Source organism: Scyliorhinus canicula, chromosome 2, assembly GCF_902713615.1.
Source record: "Scyliorhinus canicula chromosome 2, sScyCan1.1, whole genome shotgun sequence".
NCBI classification, from domain to species: domain Eukaryota; kingdom Metazoa; phylum Chordata; class Chondrichthyes; order Carcharhiniformes; family Scyliorhinidae; genus Scyliorhinus; species Scyliorhinus canicula.
This window is the reverse complement of record NC_052147.1, coordinates 81,334,872-81,360,625: the sequence shown is the minus strand read 5'-3', so window position 1 is coordinate 81,360,625 and position 25,754 is coordinate 81,334,872. Positions and strand designations below refer to the sequence as shown.

At 47.9% G+C, this 25,754-nt stretch overlaps 1 protein-coding gene across 9 annotated transcripts in view; it reads left to right on the top strand.

Moving 5' to 3' along the window:
- nubpl (nucleotide binding protein-like) overlaps positions 1-25,754 on the top strand; it is a 217,827-nt gene that overhangs the window by 121,460 nt on the left and 70,613 nt on the right. For 6 of the 9 annotated variants that reach the window (XR_005458419.1, XM_038781314.1, XM_038781300.1 and 3 more), the window contains 5 exons: positions 262-301; positions 441-531; positions 2,922-3,015; positions 15,514-15,599; positions 16,863-16,883. Coding sequence is in view for 7 of the 9 variants with exons in the window: in XM_038781314.1 (XP_038637242.1) it covers positions 262-301; positions 441-531; positions 2,922-3,015; positions 15,514-15,599; positions 16,863-16,883 (332 nt within the window). In the remaining 2 variants the exon portion in view is untranslated. The remainder of the gene's footprint in view (positions 1-261; positions 302-440; positions 532-2,921; positions 3,016-15,513; positions 15,600-16,862; positions 16,884-25,754) is intronic. The other 3 variants (XR_005458420.1, XM_038781323.1, XM_038781309.1) reach the window with 1 other exon arrangement.

Genomic DNA, 25,754 nt, shown 5'->3' with positions numbered 1-25,754 from the left:
TCTGTGTATTTATGCCAGAAGCTATCTCAGTAATCCTTTCACCCTCTAATCATATCCTTTCCTGCCCTACCCTTTTTTTGTGTTGCTGTAATGTCTCTTGCATGATGACATTAAAATATTGTGATACTAACATGCTGCAAACGTGCTTGTATTTGGTGCAATTGCATTGAGGGGAGCTAGGAATAAGGGGAAATGGCTGTTGTTAACAATTCTTCTGATGAAATATTTTCAATATAATATAAAACTGTTTTTTTCTCAAAGGCAACTTGATGAGACCCTTGGTAAATTTCGGGATTGTCTGGTAAGGATTTTCCATTCAATGACATTCCAACTTTTTTTGAAATCATTCACTTAGATATATCAGTGACAAAATGTTACCCTTTGATGATTATTAAATTAGCTTTGACTTTACAACTTCTTAATTGCTCATTCTTTTTCAGCATGTCAATGGGCTTTCTGGTAGAGGAAGCAGCACCAATTGTTTGGAGAGGTCTCATGGTGATGTCAGCAATAGAAAAGCTATTAAGACAGGTGAGGAAATCTTTCCCCGTGGATCTTTTCGAAGAACCGAATAATTGGTACAGAAATTATATTTAAACTATAATCCACAAGTACTTTTTGAAATGTGTGAACGTGTTCCCTATGCAGAGTTCCAAATCATCCATATTCATGTTCCATCAAAGCTGCCCTTTGACTGATTTGAAACATGTTGGAATGCCATCAGCTATTTTTTATTTATTTTCCAAATGTCTGAGAGGCTTATCTTGTGCTAAGCACCATGCAGACACACAGATCAGGAGTTTGCAATGTGAAGATGCTCAGTGAATATTGGTTGCAGAATGGGATGTTGGTGTCATACCAACCAGGTCCATCATTATTATGGACAACCAGGTCCATCAGCAAAAGTAGTTTTGTGAATATTACTTATTTACAATTGTAATTTGAGATCTGCTTTCATTAAGTCTTTTCTTCTTAACCTAGCTTGCCATTTGTAGCTTTGCTATCAATATCACTGGCACTTTAATTGTTGTATATTTATTTATTTATTAAGGATTTCTAAAAGGGGATATTTTGGATTTCTAAAGGCGAAATCATGTTTTACTAACTTTCTTTTGAGGAGGTAACGGAAAGGATCGACGAGGGTAATACTGTTGATGTTGTGGACATGAACTTTTAAAAGGTATTCAATACAGTGTCTCACAGACTGAGAAAAGCATTAGTTAATGGAATAAAATGGACAGTAGCAACATGATATGAAATTCGTTAAGTGATAGGAAACCCAAGAGTAATGGGCAGTGGATAGTTTTCAGACTGGAGGGAGGCTTGCAGTGCTAACCTTTGGGACGTTAATTGGACCCTTTTATTCTCCTGATATATATTAATAATCTAAAGTTTGGTGTTCAGGGGGCAATTTCAAAATTTGCAGATGACACAAAACTTGGAAACATTGTCAACTATGAGGAGGACAGTATAGAACTTCAGAAGGACATAGACAAGTTGGTGGTGTGGGCAGATAGGTGGCAGATGAAGTTTAATGCAGAGAAGCTTGAGCTTTGCATTTTGGTAGAAATAACATGGTGAGACAATATATAAAATAAGAGGTAAAGTTCTTAAGGGGTGCAGGAGCAAAGAGACATGGGTGTATATATGCATAGATTATTGAAGGTAGCAGTTCAGTTGGAACAAAGCATACAGTGTCCTGAACATTATTATTGGAGTACAAAGAACAAAAACGCAATGTGGAACATGTACAAGACATTAGCTAGATCTCAGCTGGAGTATTGGGCACTAGGTTACAGAAAGGATGTGAACATATGGCAGAGAATGCAGCAGAGGTTTACAGGAATGGTTCCAGGGATGAGAAACTTCAGTTATAGATTGGAATGTTTGGGCCTATTCTCCTTTAAGAGAAGAAAGCTAGCAAGAGATTTGATAGAAATGTTAAAAATCATGAGGAGGTTGAATAGAGAAAGGGATTAAGAACAAGGGGCGGAATTCTCCGCAAGGCCCCGACGCCGTCATGAAACCCGGAGAGGTTCACGATGATGTCGGAGGCCGCTCCTGACCCCCTATTCCCCCCCCCCCCCCCCCGGGGGGGGGGGCTAGGAGGGCTGTGCCGTAAATCTTGGCCACCGAGAATGACGCGGCCGGCGCGCCTAATGACGTCAGCCGCGCATGCGCGGATTGGCCGGCTCCAACCCGCGCATGTGCGGCTGATGTCACGACGGATGACGGCTCAGACCCGCGCATGTGCGGTGGCCGTCTTCCCCTCTGCTGCCCCGCAAGACATGGCAGCTTGATCTTGCGGGGCGGCGGAGGGGAAAGAGTGCATCCCTTTGAGACGCTGGCCCAACGATCAGTGGGCACCTCCCGAGCACGGTCGTGGTGCTCATTCCCCCCCTCCGTCCCCCACAAGCCACAAAACAGTTTTCGGCGCCATGTTCACGCCGGCAGCGACCAGGTGTGGTTGCTGCCAGCGTGAACAGGTCGGCAGGCCGCTCGGCCCATCCGGGCCGTAGAATCGCGGGTCGCCGTGAAAAACGATTTTGGGGGGAGTGGGAGAATCGCGGGGGGTGCCAGAGCGGCCCTCCCGCGATTCTCTCACCCGGCGTGGGAGCGGAGAATCGCGCCCAAGAGAGCACAGATTTAAAGTGATCTGCAAGTGTGACGTGAGGGAAAAGGTTTTCACAGAGCGAGTGGTTGGGGTCTGGAATGCATTGCCTGAAAGTGTGAATGAGACATTCAAGAGGGCATGTGCAAAAGAAAAGGCATGGGAATGGCACTGAGTCATAATGGTCATTCAGAGAGATGGTGCAGACACAATGGCCGAATGGCTTCTTTTTGCACTGTACTAATTCTGTGATAGATGTACAACTAAATACACTCTAACCAACCTGCTGTGAATATTTTCCATTCCATAGGTTGACTGGGGTCATCTCGATTATCTTGTGATAGACTTGCCTCCTGGCACAGGAGATGTGCAACTTTCCATCTCTCAAAACGTTCCTATTTCAGGTAGGTTTAAGTTGTCTCACATTCTTGTCTAAACTTTCCAATGTTGCAACCAATTAATCTTGCTTGTCAGCTGCCCTTGTGTGAGCCGTTTTTCTCTGTTAGGTATAGCCTTTCTACACAACCAACAAAATTAGGACACCAAATTTTTTTAAATCCTACATTCGCTAGTATTGCTGGACCACTTAGAACATAGAACATAGAACAGTACAGCATAGAACAGTAAAGCACAGAACAGGCCCTTCGGCCCTCAATGTTGTGCCGAGCCATGATCACCCTACTCAAACCCATGTATCCACCTGTAACCCCCCCCCCCCCCCTTAACCTTACTTTTTTTAGGACACTACGGGCAATTTAGCATGGCCAATCCACCTAACCCGCACATCTTTGGACTGTGGGAGGAAACCGGAGCACCCGGAGGAAACCCACGCACACAGGGGGAGGACGTGCAGACTCCACACAGACAGTGACCCAGCCGGGAATCGAACCTGGGACCCTGGAGCTGTGAAGCATTTATGCTAACCACCATGCTACCCTGCTGCCCCGAATTATTTGAACTATTGCAGGTTGCGGGCACTTTTCATTTTGATTCACGTGGAGGGACTGATGGATTTGTTCATACCATTTAAGTTTGAAAGTTATAGGGCAGCACGGTGGCCTAGTGGTTAGCACAACCACCTCACGGCGCTGAGGTCCCAGGTTCGATCCCGGCTCTGGGTCACTGTCCGTGTGGAGTTTGCACGTTCTCCCCGTGTCTGCGCGGGTTTCGCCCCCACAACCCAAAAATGTGCAGAGTAGGTGGATTGGCCACGCTAAATTGCCCCTTAATTGGAAAAAATAATTGGCTAATCTAAATTTATTTTTAAAAAGTTTGAAAGTTATTTTGAGAAAATGTGTGTAAATGCCGCATTACTTATGGCTGAAGAAATAACTAAGGTGATGGCTGCGGAATTCGAAAGGCAGTTTACAAAATACATGGAGACAATGAGGAAGGAGATGAGGGAGGTTTTGAGTGTGCTGGTGGAGGAGGCGATTTCCCCGGTGACGATGGCGGTGGCGAGCGCAGTGGCGGAGGTGCGGAAGCAAGGGGAGGCGCTGAAGGAAGTGGAGGAGACATTATTGCAGCACAGTGATCAACTTACCTCGATGGGGAAGGAACATAGAACATAGAAAAATGCAGCACAGAACAGGCCCTTCGGCCCAAGATGTTGTGCCGAACCTTTGTCCGAGATTAATCATAGATTATCATAGAATTTACAGTGCAGAAGGAGGCTATTCGGCCCATCGAGTCTGCACCAGATCTTGGAAAGAGCACCCCACCCAACACTAAGGGCAATTTTGGACACTAAGGGCAATTTATCATGGCCAATCCACCTAACCTGCACATCTTTGGACTGTGGGAGGAAACCGGAGCACCCGGAGGAAACCCACGCACACACGGGGAGACTGTGCAGACTCCACACAGACAGTGAGCCAAGCCGGAAACGAACCTGGGACCCTGGAGCTGTGAAGCAATTGTGCTATCCACAAAATGCTACTGTGCTGCCCTTAAGAACAAATTAATCTACACTCCATCATTCTACCGATCCAATGTATCTATGTACCTATCCAATAGCCGCTTGAAGGTCCCTAATGTTTCCAACTCAACAACTTCCACAGGCAATGCATTCCATGCCCCCAGTGCTCTCTGGGTAAATAACCTACCTCTGACATCCACCATTCACCTTAAATTTATGTCCCCTTGTAATGGTTTGTTCCACCCTGGGAAAAAGTCTCTGACTGTCTACTTTATCTATTCCCCTGATCACCTTTTAAACCTCCATCAAGTCGCCCCTCATCCTTCTCCGTTCTAATGAGAAAAGGCCTAGCACCCTCAACCTTTCCTCGTAAGACCCACTCTCCATTCCAGGCAACATCCTGGTAAATCTCCTTGGCACCTTTTCCAAAGCTTCCACATCCTTCCTAAAATGAGGCGACCAGAACTGCACACAGTACTCCAAATGTGGCTTCACCAAGGTTTTGCACAGCTGCATCATCACCTCACGGCTCTTAAATTCAGTCCCTCGCTAATGAACACTAGCACACCATAGGCCTTCCTCACAGCTCTATCCACGTGAGTGGCAACTTTCAAAGATCTATGAACATAGACCCCAAGATCTCTCTGCTCCTCCACATTGCCAAGAACCCTACCGTTAACCCTGTATTCCACATTCATATTTGTCCTTCCAAAATGGACAACCTCACACTTTTCAGGGTTAAACTCCATCTGCCACTTCTCAGCCCAGCTCTGCATCCTATCTATGTCTCTTTGCAGCCAACAACGGCCCTCCTCACTGTCCACAACTCCATCGATCTTCGTATCGTCTGCAAATTCACTGACCCATTCTTCAACTCCCTCATCCAAGCCATTAATGAAAATCACAAACAGCAGAGGACCCAGAACTGATCCCTGCGGTACGCCACTGGTAACTGGGCTCCAGGCTGAATATTTGCCATCCACCACCACTCTCCAGTTCGTTATCCAACTGGCCAAATTACCCTTAAACACTACTACTCAATTTCCCATTAAGCAACAAGAAACATACAGCTCTCAATCCATCTTATTGTGGGAGAATTGTGGACTCGGGGTCTGACAGATCAGAATTCAACTCCTCTCTCCAAAGATTTCTCCAAAAACTGCCTCTCTAAAGCTTTGTCTCTCTGCATTCCTTGGCTCTACCCAGCAAAGACTTCAGCTTGCCAAGCTAAAAAAACAAATTACCTCTGCAGGCTGCAAAACACATCAACACCCCAGGGACTTTCCCAGTCAAACCACAGTCCGTTAGTCCAGCCTGAAAAATATGCCTTTGTCAAGTTCACCTTCTGGCTGATAAAAACACCCATGCCCTATAAAACAGAGTTCTTTTTAAACAAACATGACCAATGCAATTAAACACACTCTTCAACTCCGGGTGTTTAACCCTTACGTTGTCCAATACTTAGAATCCAATATTCCTAAAGTCTTCCAGTCTTCTAAGGGGGAGGCTTTCTCCGGTGTTGAATTATTCTATGAACTAATTTATCAGCATATCTTTTGTATCTATCTTCAACAGAAATTGTAGGAAACCAAGGGTCTAGTGAGAGTGATGAATTTCTAGGATTAATATCAGTGAATTAATAGGACTAAAAGCCAACAAACTCCCTGGGCCTGATGATCTATTATCCTCAGTTTTTAAAGTAGTTGTCTTATGGAGATAGGGATGCATCGAAATCTTGCAAGATTAAAACCAAAGATTCTACAATAGTCCCTTTGGATTAGAAAGTAACCAATTGAGTCTTGCCGTTAAAGAAAAGTGACGGGAGAAAACGGGGAATTGTAGGCTAAATAGCACAACATCAGGAATATGGAAAACACCAGAATCTATTATTGAGGATGTGGTAACCGAGTATTTGGCAGAGTCACAGTTTTATGGAAGGGAAATACTGTTCGACAAATCCATTAGTGTTTTTGAGAATGAAATTTTTTTTTTTTAAATCATTTTTGCAGGATGTGAGCTTTGTTAGGGAGGTCAGCATTTGCTGCCCAAACATAATTATCCTCAAGAAGGTGGTGGTGAGCTGCCTTCTTGAACACCTGCAGTCCACATGGTGTAAGTATAACTACTGTGCTATTAGGGAGAGAGTTCTAGCATTTTGACCCAGTGACCGAGAGGGAACGACGATATATTTCCAAGGCAGGATTGAGGCTGACTTGGAGGGGAACTTCCAGGTGCTGGTGTTCCCATGTATCTGCTGCCCTTGTTCTTCTACGTGGTTTGGTCATGGGTTTGGAAGGTGCTGCCTAAGGAGCTGTGGTGAGTTTTTGCAGTGCATGTTTTAGATGGTACACACAGCTGTTACTGTGTGTTGGTTATAGAGGGAGTGAATATTTGTGGAAAGGATGCCAGAGGGAGGGAATGTTTGTGGAAGGGATGCCAATCAAACGGGCTGCTTTGTCCTGGATGATGTTAAGCTTCTTGATTGTTGTTGGAGCTGCATTCATTCAGGCAAGGGGAGAGTATTCCATCACACTCCGGACTTGCTTTGGGGAGTCAGGCAGTGAGTTACTCGCCACAGGACTCCTAGCCTCTGACCTGCTGTTGTAGCCACAGTATTTATATGGCTGGTCCAGTTTAGTCCCTGGTCATTGTAAACCTCCAGGATGTTAATTGTGCAGGATTCAGTGATGGCAATGCCATTGAATGTCAAAGAACACAAACAATAGAAGGAGTAGGCCACCGGATCCTTCAAGCCTGCCCCGTCATATAATACAAGGAGTGATGGTTTGATTCTCCCTTATTGGTGATGGTCATTGTCTGCACGCGTGTGGCATGAGTATTACTTACCATTTGTCAGCTTGAGCCTGGATATTGTCCAGATCTGCTGCATTTGAATGTGGACTGCTTCAGTGTCTGAGGAGTTGCAAATGGTGCCGAACATTGTGCAATCATCAGCGAACACTTATGTCGGAAGGAAGGTCATTGATGAAGCAGCTGAAGATGGTTGGGCCTAGGACTGAGTTCTAGTTCCCTGAGAAATTCCTGCAGTGATCCCAGGACTGAGATGACTGACCTCCAACAACCACAACCATCTTCCTTTGTGCTAGGCATGACTCCAACCAGAGGAGGGTTTTCCACAATTCCCATTGACTTCAGCTTTGCTAGGGCTCCTTGATGCCATACTTGATTAAATGCTGCCTTAAATGTCGAGGGCAGTCACTCTCACTTCACCTCTGGAGTTCAGCTCTTTTGTCCATGTTTGAACGAAGGCTGTAATGAGGTCAGGAGCTGAGTGACTCTGGCAGAATCCAAACTCAGTGAGCAGGTTCTTGCTAAGTGCCACTTGATAGCACTATTTATGACCCCATCATCACTTACTAATGATTGAGAGTAGACTGATAGGGCGGTAATTTGTCCTGCTTTTTGTGTACATGACATACCTGGGTGATTTTCCACATTGCCTGGTGGATGTCAGTGTTGTAGCTCTACTGGAACAGCTTGGCTGGCTACATAAGGGGGGGGACCCATGGATGTAATAGATTTTCTGAAGGCATTAAATAAGATTCCATACAAAGTTTAAAAAAAAAGCATGAGGAATTGGGAATGATGTCATTGTATGGATTGAGGTTTCATTAATGACAGAAAACAGAAAGTAGGAATAAACCGGTCATTGGAATGACAGAGTATTACTAATGATCATCGCTTGAACCTCAGCTATTTACAATCTACATCAATGAAATGAATGCAGTACGGAATATAATGTATCCATATTGGCCAACAATGCGAGTCGAGTGGAAATACCTCATAGAGGTACTGGAGCGGTTCGGGCTTGGAACAGGGTTCACCGCTTGGGTAAAGCTCCTGTACAACGCTCCCATGGCGAGTGTACAGACCAACAATACCAACTCCCAATACTTCCAGCTGCACAGGGGCACCAGACAAGGATGCCCACTGTCCCCGCTGCTGTTCGCACTAGCAATTGAACCGCTAGCAATCGCGCTCAGGGCAGCAAAAAATTGGAGGGGGATCCGAAGGGGAGGTAGAGAGCACAGAGTCTCACTCTATGCGGATGATCTGCTCCTCTATATCTCGGACCCACAAAGCAGCATGGACGGAATCATCGCGCTCCTGAAAGAGTTTGGAGCCTTCTCGGGCTACAAACTCAACATGAGCAAAAGTGAGATCTTCCCAGTACACCCGCAAGGGGGGGGGGGGCAGCACTAAAGGGGCTGCCGTTCAAACAAGCCCGACATAAATTCCGCTACCTGGGGATCCAAATAGCCCATGACTGGAAAGGGATCCACAAATGGAACCTCACCAGCCTGACGGAGGAAGTTAAAAAGGACCTGCAAAGATGGAACACACTCCCGCTCTCCCTCGCGGGGAGAGTTCAGACGATCAAAATGAACGTACTGCCCAGGTTCCTCTTCCTGTTTAGATCCATTCCGATCTACATCCCCAAGGCCTTTTTCAAAGCGCTGGACAAACTCATCATGGCGTTCGTATGGGGGGGTAAAAATGCTAGGATCCCAAAGAAGGTCTTACAAAAAACAAAAACCAGGGGAGGGTTAGCCCTCCCGAATCTACAATTCTACCACTGGGCAGCAACAGCCGAGCGAGTAAGGGGATGGATCCAGGAGCCAGAAGCTGAGTGGGTGCGTGCGGAGGAGGCCTCCTGCATGGGAACCTCCCTTCGGGCCCTCGCCACGGCAGCACTCCCATCCCCACCCAAAAAACACTCCAGCAGCCCAGTGGTGACAGCCACCCTCCAATCCTGGAACCAACTGCGGCAGCAACTTGGCCTGACCAAAATGTCGAACAGGGCTCCCATCTGCAACAACCATAGGTTCAAACCAGCACTGACCGACGCCACCTTCAAAAGGTGGAGGCAGGACGGGGGGACACTGACAGTCAGGGACCTATACACGGACGACAGGATCGCAACACTGGACGAACTGACAGAGAAATTTCAGCTAGCTGGGGGGAACGAGCTACGGTACCTGCAGCTCAAAAACTTCCTACGAAAGGAGACAAGGACGTACCCACAACCGCCACGACAGACACTACTGGAAGACCTACTGGACGCAAGTATCCTAGAGAAAGGGAACTGTAGTGACATGTATGACCGACTGGTAGATAGGGACGACACCGTACTGGACGCAACAAGGAGGAAATGGGAGGACGACCTGGGGATGGAGATCGGGTGGGGACTCTGGAGCGAAGCACTGCATAGGGTCAACTCCACCTCCACGTGCGCAAGGCTCAGCCTGACGCAACTAAAAGTGGTACATAGAGCCCACTTAACAAGAACCCGTATGAGTAGGTTCTTCCCGGAGGTGGAAGACAGATGTGAACGGTGCCAAAGAGGCCCGGCCAACCGCGCCCACATGTTCTGGTCTTGCCCCAGACTCGTGGAGTACTGGACAGCCTTCTTCGAGGTTATGTCCAAAGTGGTGGGAGTGAGGGTGGAGCCATGCCCGATAGTGGCGGTCTTCGGGGTTTCAGAACAGCCAGATCTATTCCTGGGGAGGAGGGCAGACGCCCTTGCCTTTGCCTCCCTGATCGCCCGCCGTAGAATCCTGTTTGGCTGGCGGTCAGCAGCACCGCCCAGAGCTGCGGACTGGCTGTCCGACCTCTCGGAATCTCTCCAAATGGAGAAAATCAAATTTGCCATCCGAGGGTCGGACGACGGCTTCCACAGAACGTGGGAGCCATTCATGCAACTGTTCCGGGACCTATTTGTGGCCAATGTACAAGAGGAAGAATAGTCGCGGGAGGGGGGGGGGCTACAGGTTCGTTACGGGGGTTCGATGGCTAGCTAAGGCCCAAAACCAAACTAAATAAACATGTTGAGGGGGGGGGGGGGGGGGGGGGGTGGGGGGCGCAGTTACTACTACGAAGATGCTTACCTGTAAATATGTATGTTAATTTTTGCGTGTTTGTTTTTTTTTTCTTTTTTCTTTCTCCTAACAATTTGTAATTTGTTCAATATAAAATATGAAAACTGAATAAAAACATTTATAAAAAAAAAACAATGCAAAGCGAACCAAGAAAGTTAGCTGCAAGGATTGCACAAGCAGGCTGCAATAGGATATAATGGAGATGCGTGAAATTATCCACTTTGGTATGAAGAATGGAAAAGAAAAAGGCAAGAGATTAGTAAATGTTGATCGCAAAGAAATTTCTGTGACTTTGTATGTAAAAAAGGAAGTGACATAGTGGGTCGGAGAATCGCTGGGGGCCGGCGTCAATCCCGCCCCCGCAGTGTCCCGAATTCTCTGCCACCAGAGATTTGGCGGGGAATCGTGCCGTGCTGGTCGTTGCCCCCCCCCCCCCCCCCCCGGGCGATTCTCCGGCCCGCGATGGGCCGAAGTCCCGCCGCTGTCAACCCTCTCCCGCCGGCGTGGATCAAACCACCTACCTTACCGGCGGGAGAAGGCGCCGCGGGCGGGCTCCGGGGTTCTGGGGGGGGGGGGCGCAGGGCGATCTGGCCCCGATGGGTGCCCCCACGGTGGCCTGGCCCGCGATCGGGGCCCACCGATCGGCGGGCGGGCCTGTGCCCTGGGGGCACTCTTTTCCTTCCACATTCGCCATGGCGGAGGCGGAAGTGACCCCCTCCCCTGCGCATGCGCGGGGATGACGTCAGCAGCCGCTGACGTTCCGGCGCATGCACGGACTTACGCCGGCCGGTGAAGTCCCTTCGTCCCCGACTGGCGTGGCGCCAAAGGCCGTCCACGCCAGCCGGCGGAGTGCCAACCACTCCGGCGCGAGTCTAGCCCCTCGAGGTGAAAGCCTGGCCCCTGAAGGTGCAGAGACCTCCGCACCTTTGGGGCGGCCCGACGCCGGAGTGGTTCACGCCACTCCATCATGCCGGGACCCCCCCCGCCCCGCCGGGTAGGGGAGAATCCCGGCCAGTGATATTATTGTGGGACTAGTAATCCAAAGGAGTAAATACTCTGGAGACCTGGGTTTGAATTCCACCATGGCAGATGGTGATATTCAAATTCAATGGATTCATTCAGGGGAAAACATGCTTAACTAACTTGCAGGAGTTTTTTTGAGGTGGTAACGGAGAAGATTTATATGGACAACATTGTGTACGTGGTTTTTCAAAAGGCATTTGATACGGTGCCACACAACAGACCTGTGAGAGAAATTCTTGCTCCTGAAATAAAAGGGAGATTGGCTGAGTCACTGAAAACCTAAAGTAGTTGTTTTTTCAGATTGGAGGAAGGTTTGCAGTGGAGTTCCCAGGGTTGAGACTCTTGCTCTTCCTGATGAAGATCTAGACTGTAATGTTCAGGGTATGATTTCAAAATTTGCAGAAGATGGGAAATGCTGTCAATTGTGATGAGGATCGCTTGAACTTCAAAAAGGCATAGACGTGTTGGATTGGGCAGGCAAGTGGCAGATTACATTCAATGCCAAGAAGTGTGAGGTGATTTATTCTGGCAGGAAGAATGAGGAGACCATAAACTAAAGGGAAGAAACTCTTGAGGAGATGCAGGAACAGAGGGTCCTTACTGTTTATGTACATAAGTCATTGACGATGGCAGGGCTTGTTGAGAGAGAGAGGTTAATAAAGTATAGTATCATGGGCTTTATGAATTGGAGCATTGAGGAGAAGAGTCATGTTAAACTTGTATAAGACACTACTTAGGCCTCATCTGGAGTGCTGTGTCCGATTTTCGGTGTCATACTTGAAGATGTGAGGGCATTGGAGAGAGAGTATCGAGGAGAGTATTGAGGGTAGCACTGTGGCTTCACAGCGCCAGAGTCCCAGGTGATTCCTCGCTGGGTCACTGTCTGTGTGGAGTCTACACGTTCCCCCCGTGTCTGTGTGGGTTTTCTCCGAGTGCTCAAGTTTCCTCCCACAGTCCAAAGATGTGCAGGTTAGGTGGATTGGCCATGATAAATTGCCCGTAGTGTCCAAAAAGGTTCGTAGGGGTTATTGGGTTATGGGGATAGGGTGGAGTGACGGCTTAAGTGGGTTGGTGCAGATTCGATGGGCCGCATGGCCTCCTTCTGCACTGTATGTTCTATGTTCGATAAGATTCACAAGAATTATTCTAGGGATAAACAATTGCAGCTTTGAGGATAGATTGGAGGGGTTGGGTCCGTTTTCTTTGGAGACAAGAAGGCTGAGAGGACACTTGATAGAGGTATTCAAGATTCTAAGGGATATAGGCAGTGAGGAACTGTTCCCTTTCAAAGAGTGCATCAAGAAAGAGGGCACAGATACAAAATAATTGACAAGAAGAGTAAAAGTAATATGAGGAAAAGTTTTTTTTCCACCCAGAGAGTGGTTGGAGTCTGGAACCCTGAGAGGCAGGTTTGATCAAGGTATTCAAAAGGGAATTGGAGTCCTATCTGGAAAGAATGTGCAAGGTTGCAAGAATATGGTATGGGAGTGCACCACCTAGGTGGAATGCTCTTTCAGAGAACCAGTGCAGATGTGATGGACCAAATGGCCTCCTGCACTGTGATTTAAAAAAAAAAAAAAAAAAATTTTTTTTAGAGTACCCAATTATTTTTTCCAATTAAGGGGCAATTTAGCGTGGCTAATCCACCTACTCTGCACATCTTTGGGTTGTGGGGGCGAAATCCACGCAAACACGGGGAGAATGTGCAAACTCCACACGGACAGTGACCCAGAGTCGGGATCAAACCTGGGACCTCAGCGCCGTGAGGCAGCAGGGCCAACCCACTGCACCACCATGCTGCCTCCTCACTGTGATTTTAAAAATATTTTTATCAGTTCTCCTTTTGGCCTTCACTGCTGCCAGGCAAACTACTCCAGTCTAATTTATAACTTTAATCCCTTATACCTGTAACCATTCTAATGATCACTTATGTACCCTGTCTAAAGCCTTCACGTCTTTCCGACTGCCGTGCCCTGGCTCCAGCTGGAGCTAAACAGAGTGTTTCATATAAGTTTTGCTAGCTTTTGTATTCTCTCCCTATATTTATAAATCTCCATGTCACTTTTAAGGCAAACTTTATTTTCTCAAGACTGAGAAACCCAGCCATGTCACTAACCCAGGTCTCTACACTCGGTGACTTTGAGTCTCTCCACATTAATAAGATCCGTCTCCGGGCTACCAGGAGGCAAAGGCCAGAACGCGGCCTCTTTCGTCCCCGAACTCCCAGATCTTCCGACACTCCAAAGATTGCTACCTCTGGACTCGGCACCACCTGTGTTTTTAGCACCTTGAACATTGCCTTAGCAAAACCATGTCAAAACTCTCTAAGCTTCGGGCATGCCCAAAACATGTGGACATGATTTGCTGGGCTTCCCGTGCACCACGCACACCTTTCCTCTACCCTGAAAAACTTGCTTATCCGGGCCGCTGTCACGTGTGCCCGGTGGACTACCTTAAATTGTATCAGGCTAAGCCTGGCACACGCTGAGGAGATATTAACCCTGCTTAGGGCATCCACCCATAGACCCGCGTCTATCTCTCCTCCTAGCTCGTCCTCTCACTTGCCCTTAAGCTCCTCCACCGGAGTTTCCTCCGCCTCCGAAAGCTCCTGGTAAATATCCAATATCTTCCCCTCTCCCACCCAGGTACTGGAAACTACTCTGTCCTGTAAGCCCCTTGGCGGCAGCAGCAGAAAGGCCGGCACCTGTTTTCTCAGGAAGTCGCGCACCTTCAAATACCCCAAACTATTTCCTGCTGACAATTTAAATTCATCCTCCAAAGCTTTCAAGCTGGGGAAAGCGCCCATCTATAAATAGATCCCCCATCCTTCTAATTCCTGCCCTCTGCCAACTCCGGATCCCGCCATCTAGCCTACCGGTACAAACCTGTGGTTGTTATAGATCGGGGTCCGAATCGATGCTCCCTCCACTCTCTTATATCTCCTCCACTGCCCCCAGATCCTCAGAGCTGCCACTACCACTGGACTTGTGGAGTATCGCGCCGGCGAAAACGGCAGAAGTGTCGTTACCAATGCTCCCAGACTGGTGTCTTTACATGACGGCGCTCCCATGCCGACCCCTCCCCCACTACCCATTTCCTAATCATGGCTATATTAGCCGCCCAGTAGTAATTGCAGAAGTTCGGCAGCTCCAACCCACCCTCTCCCTGACTGCCCAGTTTCACTTTTATTAATTGCTTTGTTAATCTGTCCTTCTACCTTCTTAGGATTTGCGCACAAATACCCTAAGTCTATCTCTTGAAATTGTATCATTTAACATTCATTCTCGCTCCTCATTATTCCTATCAAAACCTTTGCATTGGATTTAACTGCCATATATCACCCTAGCCTGTCCTCTTGAGGTCGACGACTATTCCCAAGCATGGTGATTCCATTCCCCCTTTCTGTAACCCACCCTCGCTGCATGTGCGACACTATTCTGGCATCCGAGCCTTGTGTATTGACCTTAACATTTGACATTTGTTGGTTCGTTCATTTTGAAATATCTTGTTACACTGTCCAGACCTTGTGTTAAATTGTACTTGCAGCATCTCCCCTAAATTAACGTGCAAACTAAATGCTCTTTAGAAATTGTGAAGAGCAGAGTTTGGGGATATAGGAGAAGGAGAGGAGATGGAGGAAGAGGGAATAACGATAAGGGAGCACTGGGAAGGAAGCAGAGAGAGATCCGAGGAAATAAGATGATTTGGGGAAGGAGATAGAGGAGAAGGGAATGAGGTAGAAATGGAGATAAAAGTATATTGAAGAGTTGAGGACAAGAGAGTATACAGTAAAAGGAAGAGGTTAAAGAGAGAGGATGCATGTGGGAGGAAATCAGTGAAAGAGATGATCAAATTATTACTTTTTAAAAGTAATGAAAATAAACCTCAATTTTCAGGTTCAGTAATTAAGCATAAGAGCTATTGGAATAGATGCACTTCATGGGTCTGATGCAAAACACATGACTATTAGTTTGTTACTCATTGACTGCATTTTCAAAAAGATTTTCGTGTGGTTCCAAAATGATGGTGCTCTAATGGTAGTTTATTGTACTTTCCTCCAGGAGCAGTTATTGTTTCTACTCCCCAGGACATTGCTTTGTTGGATGCGCAGAGAGCAGCAGAAATGTTTCGAAAAGTTAATGTTCCTGTAAGTACAATTTATATAAGTAATGCTTTGTCTCTTAATGATTTAAAATTAAATGGGATGAGTAAATTATGCTCCTATTACTTGATTTCCTGCAGCAATATAAATTTTAAGAATTAAAAAGTTAGCTAGCAGTAGAGTATATTATATTAGGAATTATTTGTTTCCATAGAGAATAGTTACTGTGGGGAATTCTCTGCTTCTAACTCTGTGTCACAGAACTGTTACTGTACAGAGGACATTTGGCCCATGGTGCACTGCTCATTCAGAGAGCTGGCGCAGACACAGAGTGCCATCCTCCCCCAACCCACCTTCTCCAATTAGCCCTGTACAGTCATCCTTTTAGACAATAATCCAATTCCTTCTTCAATGCCTCAATTGAACCTGCTATACTCTATACTCTGAACCTCCACTGTACTCTCAGGCAGTGCATACCAGATCTTAACCATTTGCTTATCCTCATGTTGCCATTGCTTCTTTTGCCAATTACCTTAAATATGTGCACTTGTCTTGTTCTCAATCTTTCTACTAATGGTAATAGTGTGTCCCTCGACCTTCTTTTCTCCAATGAAAACCGTCCCAACTTCTCTAATTGATCTCTATTACTGAAGCTACTCGCCCCTAGAACCATTCTCTTGAACCTTTTCCTCTCTGATGACTTCACATCTGTCCTAATGTGTGGCACCCAGAACTGAACACAATACTCCACAACAGCAGTTGGTAGAAGTTTAAATTCAATTAATAAATCTGAAATATAAACTAGTCTCAGTAATAATGACCATGAAACTATTATTTATTGTTGTAAAAATCCATCTGGTTCACTAATGTCCTTTAGGGAAGGAACTCTGCCGTCCTTTGGTCTGGCCTACATGTGACTCCAGACCCACAGTAATGTGGTTGACCCTGAATTGCTCTCTGAAATAGACTACCATGCCACTCCTTTCAAGGACGAATGGGGATGGACAACAGATGCTGGCCTTGCCAGCAATGCCCACATCTCATGATAGAATAAAGGGAAAAAAAGCTGAGGCTGAACCAGTGTTCTATATAAATTTAACATAACGCCCTTCTTGTGCTCTGTCAAAGCAGAGCCCACACATTCCTTTCAAAGACAATTAGATGGTACTTTAGAAGAGGGACCAGTGCTTGGGTGGAGAAACATTAACTGCTTAGGCTTGCATCCCCTCTCCTCCACCTATTTTACCGACTCCAGGTGAGAGCAGTCACCTCAGTAGATTAAACCTGGAACATTTCTGTTTTTTGTAGCTGAAGTACTCACAACATCAGGTAAGCTCTCATTTTTAAAAATTGTGCTTGCATGTTTGTCTTGTGGCAAGAAGTTAGGTGTCAGAGTACCATCTGAAAAAAACTTTGTCCTTTGGCTGAATACTTTCAAAAGGCTTCTTTATCTGATTATTCAAAGCCAGGTGGTGATGAGATTTATATTATAGATAGGAACATTTGTAATTGATTTAAAAAAATCATATTTAACTGTATACAGACTGTAAAAATGATCCATATTTTCTGAGATACAACTGGAGATGAACATACCGGTATTAGGTGGGAAAACTGAACTGGGGAATGTTCACGCTCCCAGCACATGTGACACTGGGAGTATCATGTGTGTTATTAAAAAAAATGAGCTTGCCTCAGTCAGACTTTTCACAGCCTTAAATAGAACTCCACTTAGCAGCAGGATGATCAGTGTGTCAGAACAACCATGTCTTTGCAGTGAGCATGTCATTGGATTTACTCACTGAAAGATTTGCTACTGCATTAATTCATTCATTATTGCAGAGTGTAAAAGTGTAATAAGTTATCTTATTCTGTACTCTTTTGTTGCGCACAGCAAAAAAAATAAACTGGCTTTATGAAATGGCCAGAATTCCCAGGCCATTGGGATTCTTTTTATTCCACCAGCAGCAGGTTTCTTGGCGGCGTGGGGTGGCTTCAACCCATTGACAAGCGGCGGAAAGAGAGAATCCCACCGGCAGCCAACAGTGCGCTGCCGAGAAACACATGGCTGGGGGCCTGGTGTATCTTGCCCAACGTATTTTAAAGGCAGCGCAAAAGATAACAGCACTGATTTTCTCCCACTCTACTGAGTTCTTGATTTCAGACACTAACTGCTTGCAAATGTTACGCAACGATCTGGGGTTATGGGGAGAAGGCAGGAGAATGGGGATGTTTTATGGTCTAATGACTGGCGACTCCGAGCAGCGTCCAAGGGTCTTTGCAGCTTGGTATTCCAAAATTCAAAACATTCTGGAATTTGAGACGTTCTCGGCACCAAGCATTTCGAATAAGGGATACTCGACCTGTATAAAGGTAGCCATGATGGAAAAAAGTTGGGAACCACAGGCATAGATAAAGCTGAAAAAGACTTGTTTACTTTTGATTTCTATATTTGCACCTATTTTGTGGTTTTAAAAAAGAGGCGTCAACATAGAGAGTGTTGCGCAGTTGGTTAGCACTGCGGCCTCACGGCGCCGAGGTCCCAGGTTCGATATCGACTCTGGGTCACTTTGCACATTCTCCCCGTGTTTGCGTGGGTTTCGCCCCCAATTGCCCTTAATTGGAAAAAATGAATTGGGTACTCTAAATTTAAAAAAAAACGAGTGTTGGATTTCCCCAATGTTCTTGAGACGTCATGAGGAATTTATCAGCTCAAACTTTGGGAAACCTTGTTCTCAGCTAACAGTAGATTGATGGGGCGTGATCACAGATTTATTCTGCATATTTTGAGAGCTGCTAAAGTATGCTTGTAATTCCACACTGTGATTCAGGTCTGTGGCCAGCAAAGCTATTTGCCAGTCGATCTGTTTGAGTGAGGATATTGAATTGAAAAATAGAACATTTCCTTGCTAAAAGCGGTAGAATCAGAGTGTTTGACTGAATAGGAGTTCTTTTTGTTTTGGAAATATTTTTGTTAAAACTTTTTTAACAATTTTAGAAAAACCTACAAAAACACAGAATAAATATTAAACAGTAAGAATCCCCTCCCCCACCCCCTTTCCTGACAAAAGTTAAACTTAGTTCCTAACTCCCCTCCCACACCACTAATAGTGACTAGCTCTTTAAAGTACAATGTAAACGGCCGCCATCTGCAATAAAACCCTTCCACTGACCTCTCACGGTAAACGTAACCTTCTCGAGATGTAAAAATGCCATCAAGTCACTCAGCCAAGCCGAGGCACTTGGCGATGTAATCGACCTCCAGCCCATGAGGATTCGCCTCCTTGCCACCAGTGAGGCAAAGGCCAGGCCCTGTCCGGAGTGCCGGAACAACCAAAAGCCCAACAACTGCCACCACTGGGCAAGGCTCCAACCCAATGTTCAGGATTGCCGACATTGTCTCAGAAAAGGACCTCCTGAGGTCCGGCAGCTTTGAGAACGACCAGAACATGTGCACATGATGTGCCATGCCTCCCAGACTGATCGCATCTATCATCCACCTCTTCAAAAAACGGAATCATTCTAGCCTTCATAAGATGTGCTTGGAACACCACTTTCAGCTGGATGAGACTCAGCCTCACACAGGACGAGGTCGAGTCACCCTCCTCAACGCATCAATCCAAATCTCCTCCAAGAGTGGACACAGCTCCACCATCCACTTTGCCTTCACACCATCAACAGAGCACCTTTTCAGATTTAGCTACCCAATAATAGTATTGAAAGTTTGTTTTAGGTTCCAGTTTTAATGCCAGCACCTTAGCTAACAGTTTCACGTCCACATTAAAAAAAATTTTATAGTACCCGATTAATTTTTTCCAATTAAGGGGCACTTTAACGTGGGCAATCCACCTACCCTACACATCTTTTGGGTTGTGGAGGCGAAATCCACGCAAACACACGGAGAATGTGCGAACTCCACAAGGACAGTGACCCAGAGCCGGGATCGAACCTGGGACCTTGGTGCCGTGAGGCAGCAGTGCTATCCACTGTGTCACCATGCTGCCCTCACGTCCACATTTAATAGGGACATTGGACGATACAACCCAAAGTCTAAAGGGTCCTGGTCTTTTTTCAAAAGCAGGGAAATCGAAGCGCCTTCCTCCTAGGAGTCCCTAAACATCCCTAACAATAGAGGGCGAATAAGTGTATGGATTTTTCATTAAAATTCCACCAGGAACCCGTCAGGTCCTGGTGCCTTCCCCAACTGCATCAGTTTCATCGCCTGTTTTATCTCATCCAACTCTAACGGAGTTTCAAAGCCATCTCGTAACTCCTCCTCCATCCGGACTTCCGGTGGCATGGGCGTGCAGGGCAGCCGCAGCGCGAAGAGCTCCCGCCGGTGGCCGCGAGTCACGTCGATTTAGGGGAAATAGTTTCAACGCACCCCCGACTGCCGTCGGCCTTTGGGGCAGTCGCGAGCAGCCAGCGGGGCCGGTTTAAAAACCAGTAAAGAATAACGCGCGGGTGTTGGGGCGGCGGGGGCTGAGGTCCTGGGCCCAGCGCGGCGTCAGGGCCAGAGCAGTGGGGGCGGAGCTGCGAGGAGGCCGAGGAGGCAGGCCCGAGTCCAGGACACCATGTAAGTGCGGTGTCCCACAACGGATGGCTCCCACCTAGGAGGAAGAAAAAAGGCTGGAACCTGGTCCCTGGGGAGTTCTGGATGAGTACAGAGGGGAAAGGAAGAGAGCTGGAATATTTAAAGAAGTTTGGTGAAGTTTTTTTCCCCTCCCCTTTGTCTTTAAAAAAAAAAAGAATAATTCAGATTGATGAAGGACAGAAGGGTGGAGGGAGAGAGAGGAGAAGAGAATGAAAGTGAAAAACAATAAGCTGCTAAAGGATGCGAAAAGCACTGTCGAAGAAAGGAGGTCGCTGCTGAAGGAGAAGACGAATAAAAGTGGTGATAGGATGGCGGATACCGAACTGCAAAGCGGGGCCGCACTAGTTCCGGTGGAGAAGATGACTGAGGTGATGGCGGTGGAGCTGGAAAAACAGTTTGCGAGGCACATGGAGGCCTGGAAAAAGGAGACAGCGGCCGCATTGAAGTTACTGGTGGAGGAAGCAATGGCCCCGATAATTGCCCCGATGAAGGTGGCGGTGGCAAAGGCATTGGCCGAGGTGAGAGAGCAGGGCGAGAAGATGAAAGAAGTGGAGGAAGCCATGTCACGACACAGCGACCAGGTCACCTCGATGGGAGATGCGTTGCGGAGGGCTGTGGAGATTAATAGAGGTCTCCGAGCAAAGCTGGAAGACTTGGAAAACCGCTCAAGGCGGCATAATTTGAGAATTGTGGGCTTGCCCGAAGGGACAGAGGGCCCAAGGCCAACACAATACTAAGAAGTTGGCGGAGCTGATGGGGGACGGTGAGAGCCCCTCCCAGTGCGAGCTAGACTGAGCCCATCGGTCATTAAGGCCGAAGCCCAAAGTGAACGAGTCGACAAGGGCAGTAATTATCTGCTTCCATAAGTTTTGCATGAAGGAGAAGGTGTTAAACTGGGCGAAGAAGAGTGGAGCTGGAAGAGAGACTGTGGACTGTGTTTGAACAGCTGGAAAATGTATAAATGTTATAACTTAATTTTTACGCATTTGTATTGTAATCTACTTCTCTTTGTATTGTTATAGAGTTTAAATTAATGGTGGGTTGATGGGCGCTCTGTGTTGCAACGGTTAAATGTTATGTTAGTGAATTGTATGGGTTCGATTGTTGGGTTTGGGTTTTTTTTCTCTGGGACTGGGTGGAAGGGGATGATATGTCTTGGCGGGGGGAGCCACCCGCACTAGCTAGTTAAAGTCAGCTAGTGAATGGAGGTGAGAGGAGGGCTGCGGACATTGGAGCCTGGAAAGCAGGCGTCAATGGGCCTACGAGGCGAGTGAGAGGGGGCGGGGGGGGAAGGGTTGGATGCTGGGGGATGTTGTTTCAGGGGGAAAGGTAGGGGGGGTTTTCGGGAGGGGGGGAAGGGGTTTGATGTTAACAATGGGCAGGGGCGGGTCAGGCTTATGGGGCAGGGCCCGGCGGTATGTTGATGGTGGATAAGAAAGGTGAGAGACCCCCAGTAAGGATAGTCACGTGGAACGTGAGAGGGCTAGGAGGTCCGGTGAAGGATGTTATAAATGTTTTTAAAAAGGGGCAGCACGGTAGCATGGTGGTTAGCATAAATGCTTCACAGCTCCAGGGTCCCAGGTTCGATTCCCGGCTGGGTCACTGTCTGCGTGGAGTCTGCACGTCCTCCCCGTGTGGGCGTGGGTTTCCTCCGGGTGCTCCGGTTTCCTCCCACAGTCCACAGATGTGCGGGTTAGGTGGATTGGCCATGCTAAATTGCCCGTAGTGTCCTAAAAAGTAAGGTTAAGGGGGGGGTTGTTGGGTTACGGGTATAGGGTGGATACGTGGGTTTGGGTTGGGTGATCATGGCTCGGCACAACATCGAGGGCCGAAGGGCCTGTTCTGTGCTGTACTGTTCTATGTTCTATATGTGACTGTGGCCGGGGCGCTGGACGGGAGATTAGTGGCGCTGGTAAGTGTATACGGTCCCAACTGGGACGATGCGGGATTTGCGAGGAAGGTGTTTGGAGCCATTCTTGACTTGGACACACACAAGCTGATTGTGGGGGGTGACTGGAACCTTGTGCAGGAGCCAAGGTTGGACAGATCACGGCCGCGCTCGCTGGTCCCATCCGGGGGGGGGGGGGGGGGGGGGGGGGGGGGGCAGGGGGGCAAAGGCGCTAGCTGGGCTAATGGTGGAAATGGGAGGGGTGGACCCTTGGAGGTTCCTGCACCCAGGGGAACTGGAGTACTCGTTTTTCTCAGCAGTCCATAGGGTATACTCGCGGATTGACTTTTCTGTGGTGGGGAAAGCTTTGCTGGCTGGAGTCAAGGGGTCGGAATACTCTGCAATTCCTGTGTCAGATCACGTGCCACATTGGGTGGATATGGTGCTGGAGAAGGGGGTAGCGCAGAGGCCAGGGTGGAAACTGGATGTGGGGCTTTTGGGGAACCAAGTGTTCTGTGAGAAAATTGAAACGGTAATTAAGGAATATGTAGGTTTCAACTGTACATATGACTGTACGGGTGACGTGTCAATGGCAGTCGTCTGGGAGGCTCTAAAGGCGGTAGTGAGGGGTGAGGTAATTTTGTTTAAGGCCAGGGTGGACAAAGAGGAGAGGTTGGAGCGGCAGAGGCTAATAGATGAGATGTTGGAGGCAGATAGGAGTTATGCGGAGGATGGGGACCTAGCGATGCTGGGAAAGAGGAAGGAACTACAGGCGAGCTTCGACCGACTATCCACCAGGAAGGCGGTGTGCCAAATGAGGCGAGCGAGCGGTGCAGTTTATGAACATGGAGACAAGATGGGGTGTATGTTAGCAGGTCAGCTCCGGAGGGAGGCAGCAGCAAGGGAAATTCTTCAGGTAAGGGATAGGGCCGGGAAGTTGGTGGTGGCTCCGGAGCTGATTAACAAGGTTTTTGAGGAATTCTACGAGAGGTTGTACAGGTCAGAGTCACCCGGAGGAGACTGTGAGATGCTGGAATTTCTAGATGGGTTGGAGCACCCAAGGCGAGGGGAGAAGGAGCAATACTGGAGCAGGAGATAAAAGACGCGATTGGGAGGATGCAGTTGGGGAAGGTGGCAAGGCCGGATGGGTTTCCGGTGGAATATTATAAAAGATTTGAGGATAAGTTGGCACCCCTGATGGTAGGGATGTTTGAAGAGGCGATAGGGCAGGGAGTGCTGCCGCAAACCTTGGGGCAGGCATCGATTTCACTGTTGCTTAAAAAGGATAAGGATCCGACGGAGTGTGGGTCGTATAGCCCCATTTCACTTCTTTTTTTTTTTTTAATTTAGATTACCCAATTATTTTTTCTATTAAGGGGCAATTTAGAAGGGAAGGAAACAGAGGTGGTGGTGGCACTGGACGCCGAGAAGGCGTTTGATCGGATAGAATGGGGGTACGTGATGGCAGTGCTGGAATGGTTTGGGATTGGACCAAGATTTGTGAACTGGGGAAAGTTATACAAGGAGCCGAAGGCGAGTGTCCGCACGAACAATATCAGTTCGAGATACTTCTCTCTCCACCGTGGGACGAGGCAGGGATGTCCTATGTCCCCCCTGCTGTTTGCGCTTGCGATTGAGCCGTTGGCCATCGCATTACGAAGTTCGGGAGCATGGAAAGGAATAGTGAGGGGGGGGGGGATAGAGCATAGGGTGTCCTTCTATGCCGACGACTTGCTGTGTCGGAGCCGAGTGCGTCGATAGGAGGAATATTGGGTCTTTCTCTGGGTACAAGCTGAACTTGGACAAGAGTGAGTATTTTGTGGTGTCTCAGCCGGGGGCGGGGGCAGGGGCAGGGGTGGTGGGGCTGCCATTCCGTAGGGCAGGGACTCACTTTAGGTATTTGAGGGTGCAGGTTGCCCGAGAGTGGGGAAGGCTTCACAGGTACAACATCACTAGTTTGGTGGGGAGAGTGAAAGCCGACCTGGCGAGGTGGGATGGTCTCCCTCTGTCACTGGCGGGTCGGGTGCAGGCATTTAAAATGAATGTGTTGACCCGATTTCAGTTTATTTTTCAATGCCTACTGATTTTCCTGCCAAAGTCTTTTTTCAGGGAGATTGAGGGGAGGACTACCTCGTTTATATGGGGAGGGAAGGTGGCCAGAGTGAGGAAGGTGCTGCTACAGAGGGGAAAGCAGGCAGGGGTTTGGGTCTCCTGAACCTGATGTACTACTACTGGGCGGCGAATGTGGAGAAGGTGCGGAGCTGGGTCAGAGGGGTTGATTCCCAGTGGGTCAGTTTGTGCAGGGGGTCGGGGCTGAAAGCACTAGCAACGGCCCCACTCCCGATAGCTCCGGGGAAATACTCCGGTAATAATAGCTTCGTTGAAAATCTGGAGGCAGTTTCGCCAACACTTCGGGTTGGTGGCAGGGTCGAGGGAAATGCCAATCCGGGAGAACCACAGATTTGAGCCAGGTAGATGGGACGGAAGCTTTTGGAAATGGGAAGAGAAGGGGTTTAAGACTCTAAAAGATTTGTTTCTTCGGGGTCGATTTGCAGGATTGAGGGAGCTGGAAGCGAAGTATGGGCTGGAGCAGGGAGAAGTGTTTAGGTATATGCAGGTTCGGGACTTTACCAGGAAGGTGATACAGAGCTTCTCGGAGGAACCGGCCTCCACATTGCAGGAGGAGGTGCTGGCGGCAAGTGGACTGGAGAAGGGGACAATGTCAGCGGTATACGGAGCTATGTTGGAAAAGGATAAGGCACCACTGGAGGGGATCAAAGCGAAGTGGGAGGAAGAATTGAGAGAGGTTATAGAGGAGGGGGTGTGAGGTGCTGCGGAGAGTGAATGCCTCCACCTCCGTGTGCGAGGTTGGGGCTGATACAGCTGAAGGTGTTGTACAGGGCACACCTCACGAGGGAAAGGATGAGCCGATTCTTTGAAGGGGTAGAAGATGTGTGTGAACGTTGCGGGGGGGGGCGCTAATCACGTTCATATGTTTTGGTCCTGTCCAAAGCCAGAGGATTACTGGAAGGGGGTTTTATGGGTAATTTTCAAGGTGATGCATGTGAAACTGGACCCGGGTCCCCGGGAGGCCATATTCGGGGTGTCGGAACAACCAGGGTTGGAAACGGGTGCGGAGGCAGATATCATAGCCTTCGCCTCGTTGATCGCCCGAAGGCGGATCCTGCTGGGATGGAGAGCAACCTCTCCACCCTGTGCCCTGGCGTGGCGAGGGGACCTTGAGAAGGTTAAGGTCGAACTGAGGGGAAGGACGGAGGGGTTCTACAAGTCATGGGCACTATTTATTATGCACGTTCAAGAACTGGATAACATCGAACATTAGTTTGGGGGGTGGGTGGGTGGGGTGCGGGTGCGGATGTATGTTGAAGATGGCTATGGGTAATCCCTGATTCCTTTTTTTTTCTTTGTCATTTGTTTATGTTAACATGCGGGCTGATGTCTGGGCATGGTGGGAGGATGGGATAGTTGTTACTGTTATGGGGTTGGAGATATTTGTTGTTGGTTATTGATTGTTGTTGGGTGTAAATACGGGAGAAAAATTGTGAAAAAGGAGAATAAAAATATATTTTTTAAAAACTCCTCCTCCATCCTGGGAAACTCCAACTCACCAAGGAATTCCACCATATCTTTCCCATCTCGTGGAGGGTTCGACGTGTATAAATTTTGGTAAAAGGTTTTAAATACCTCATTTACCTTCTCC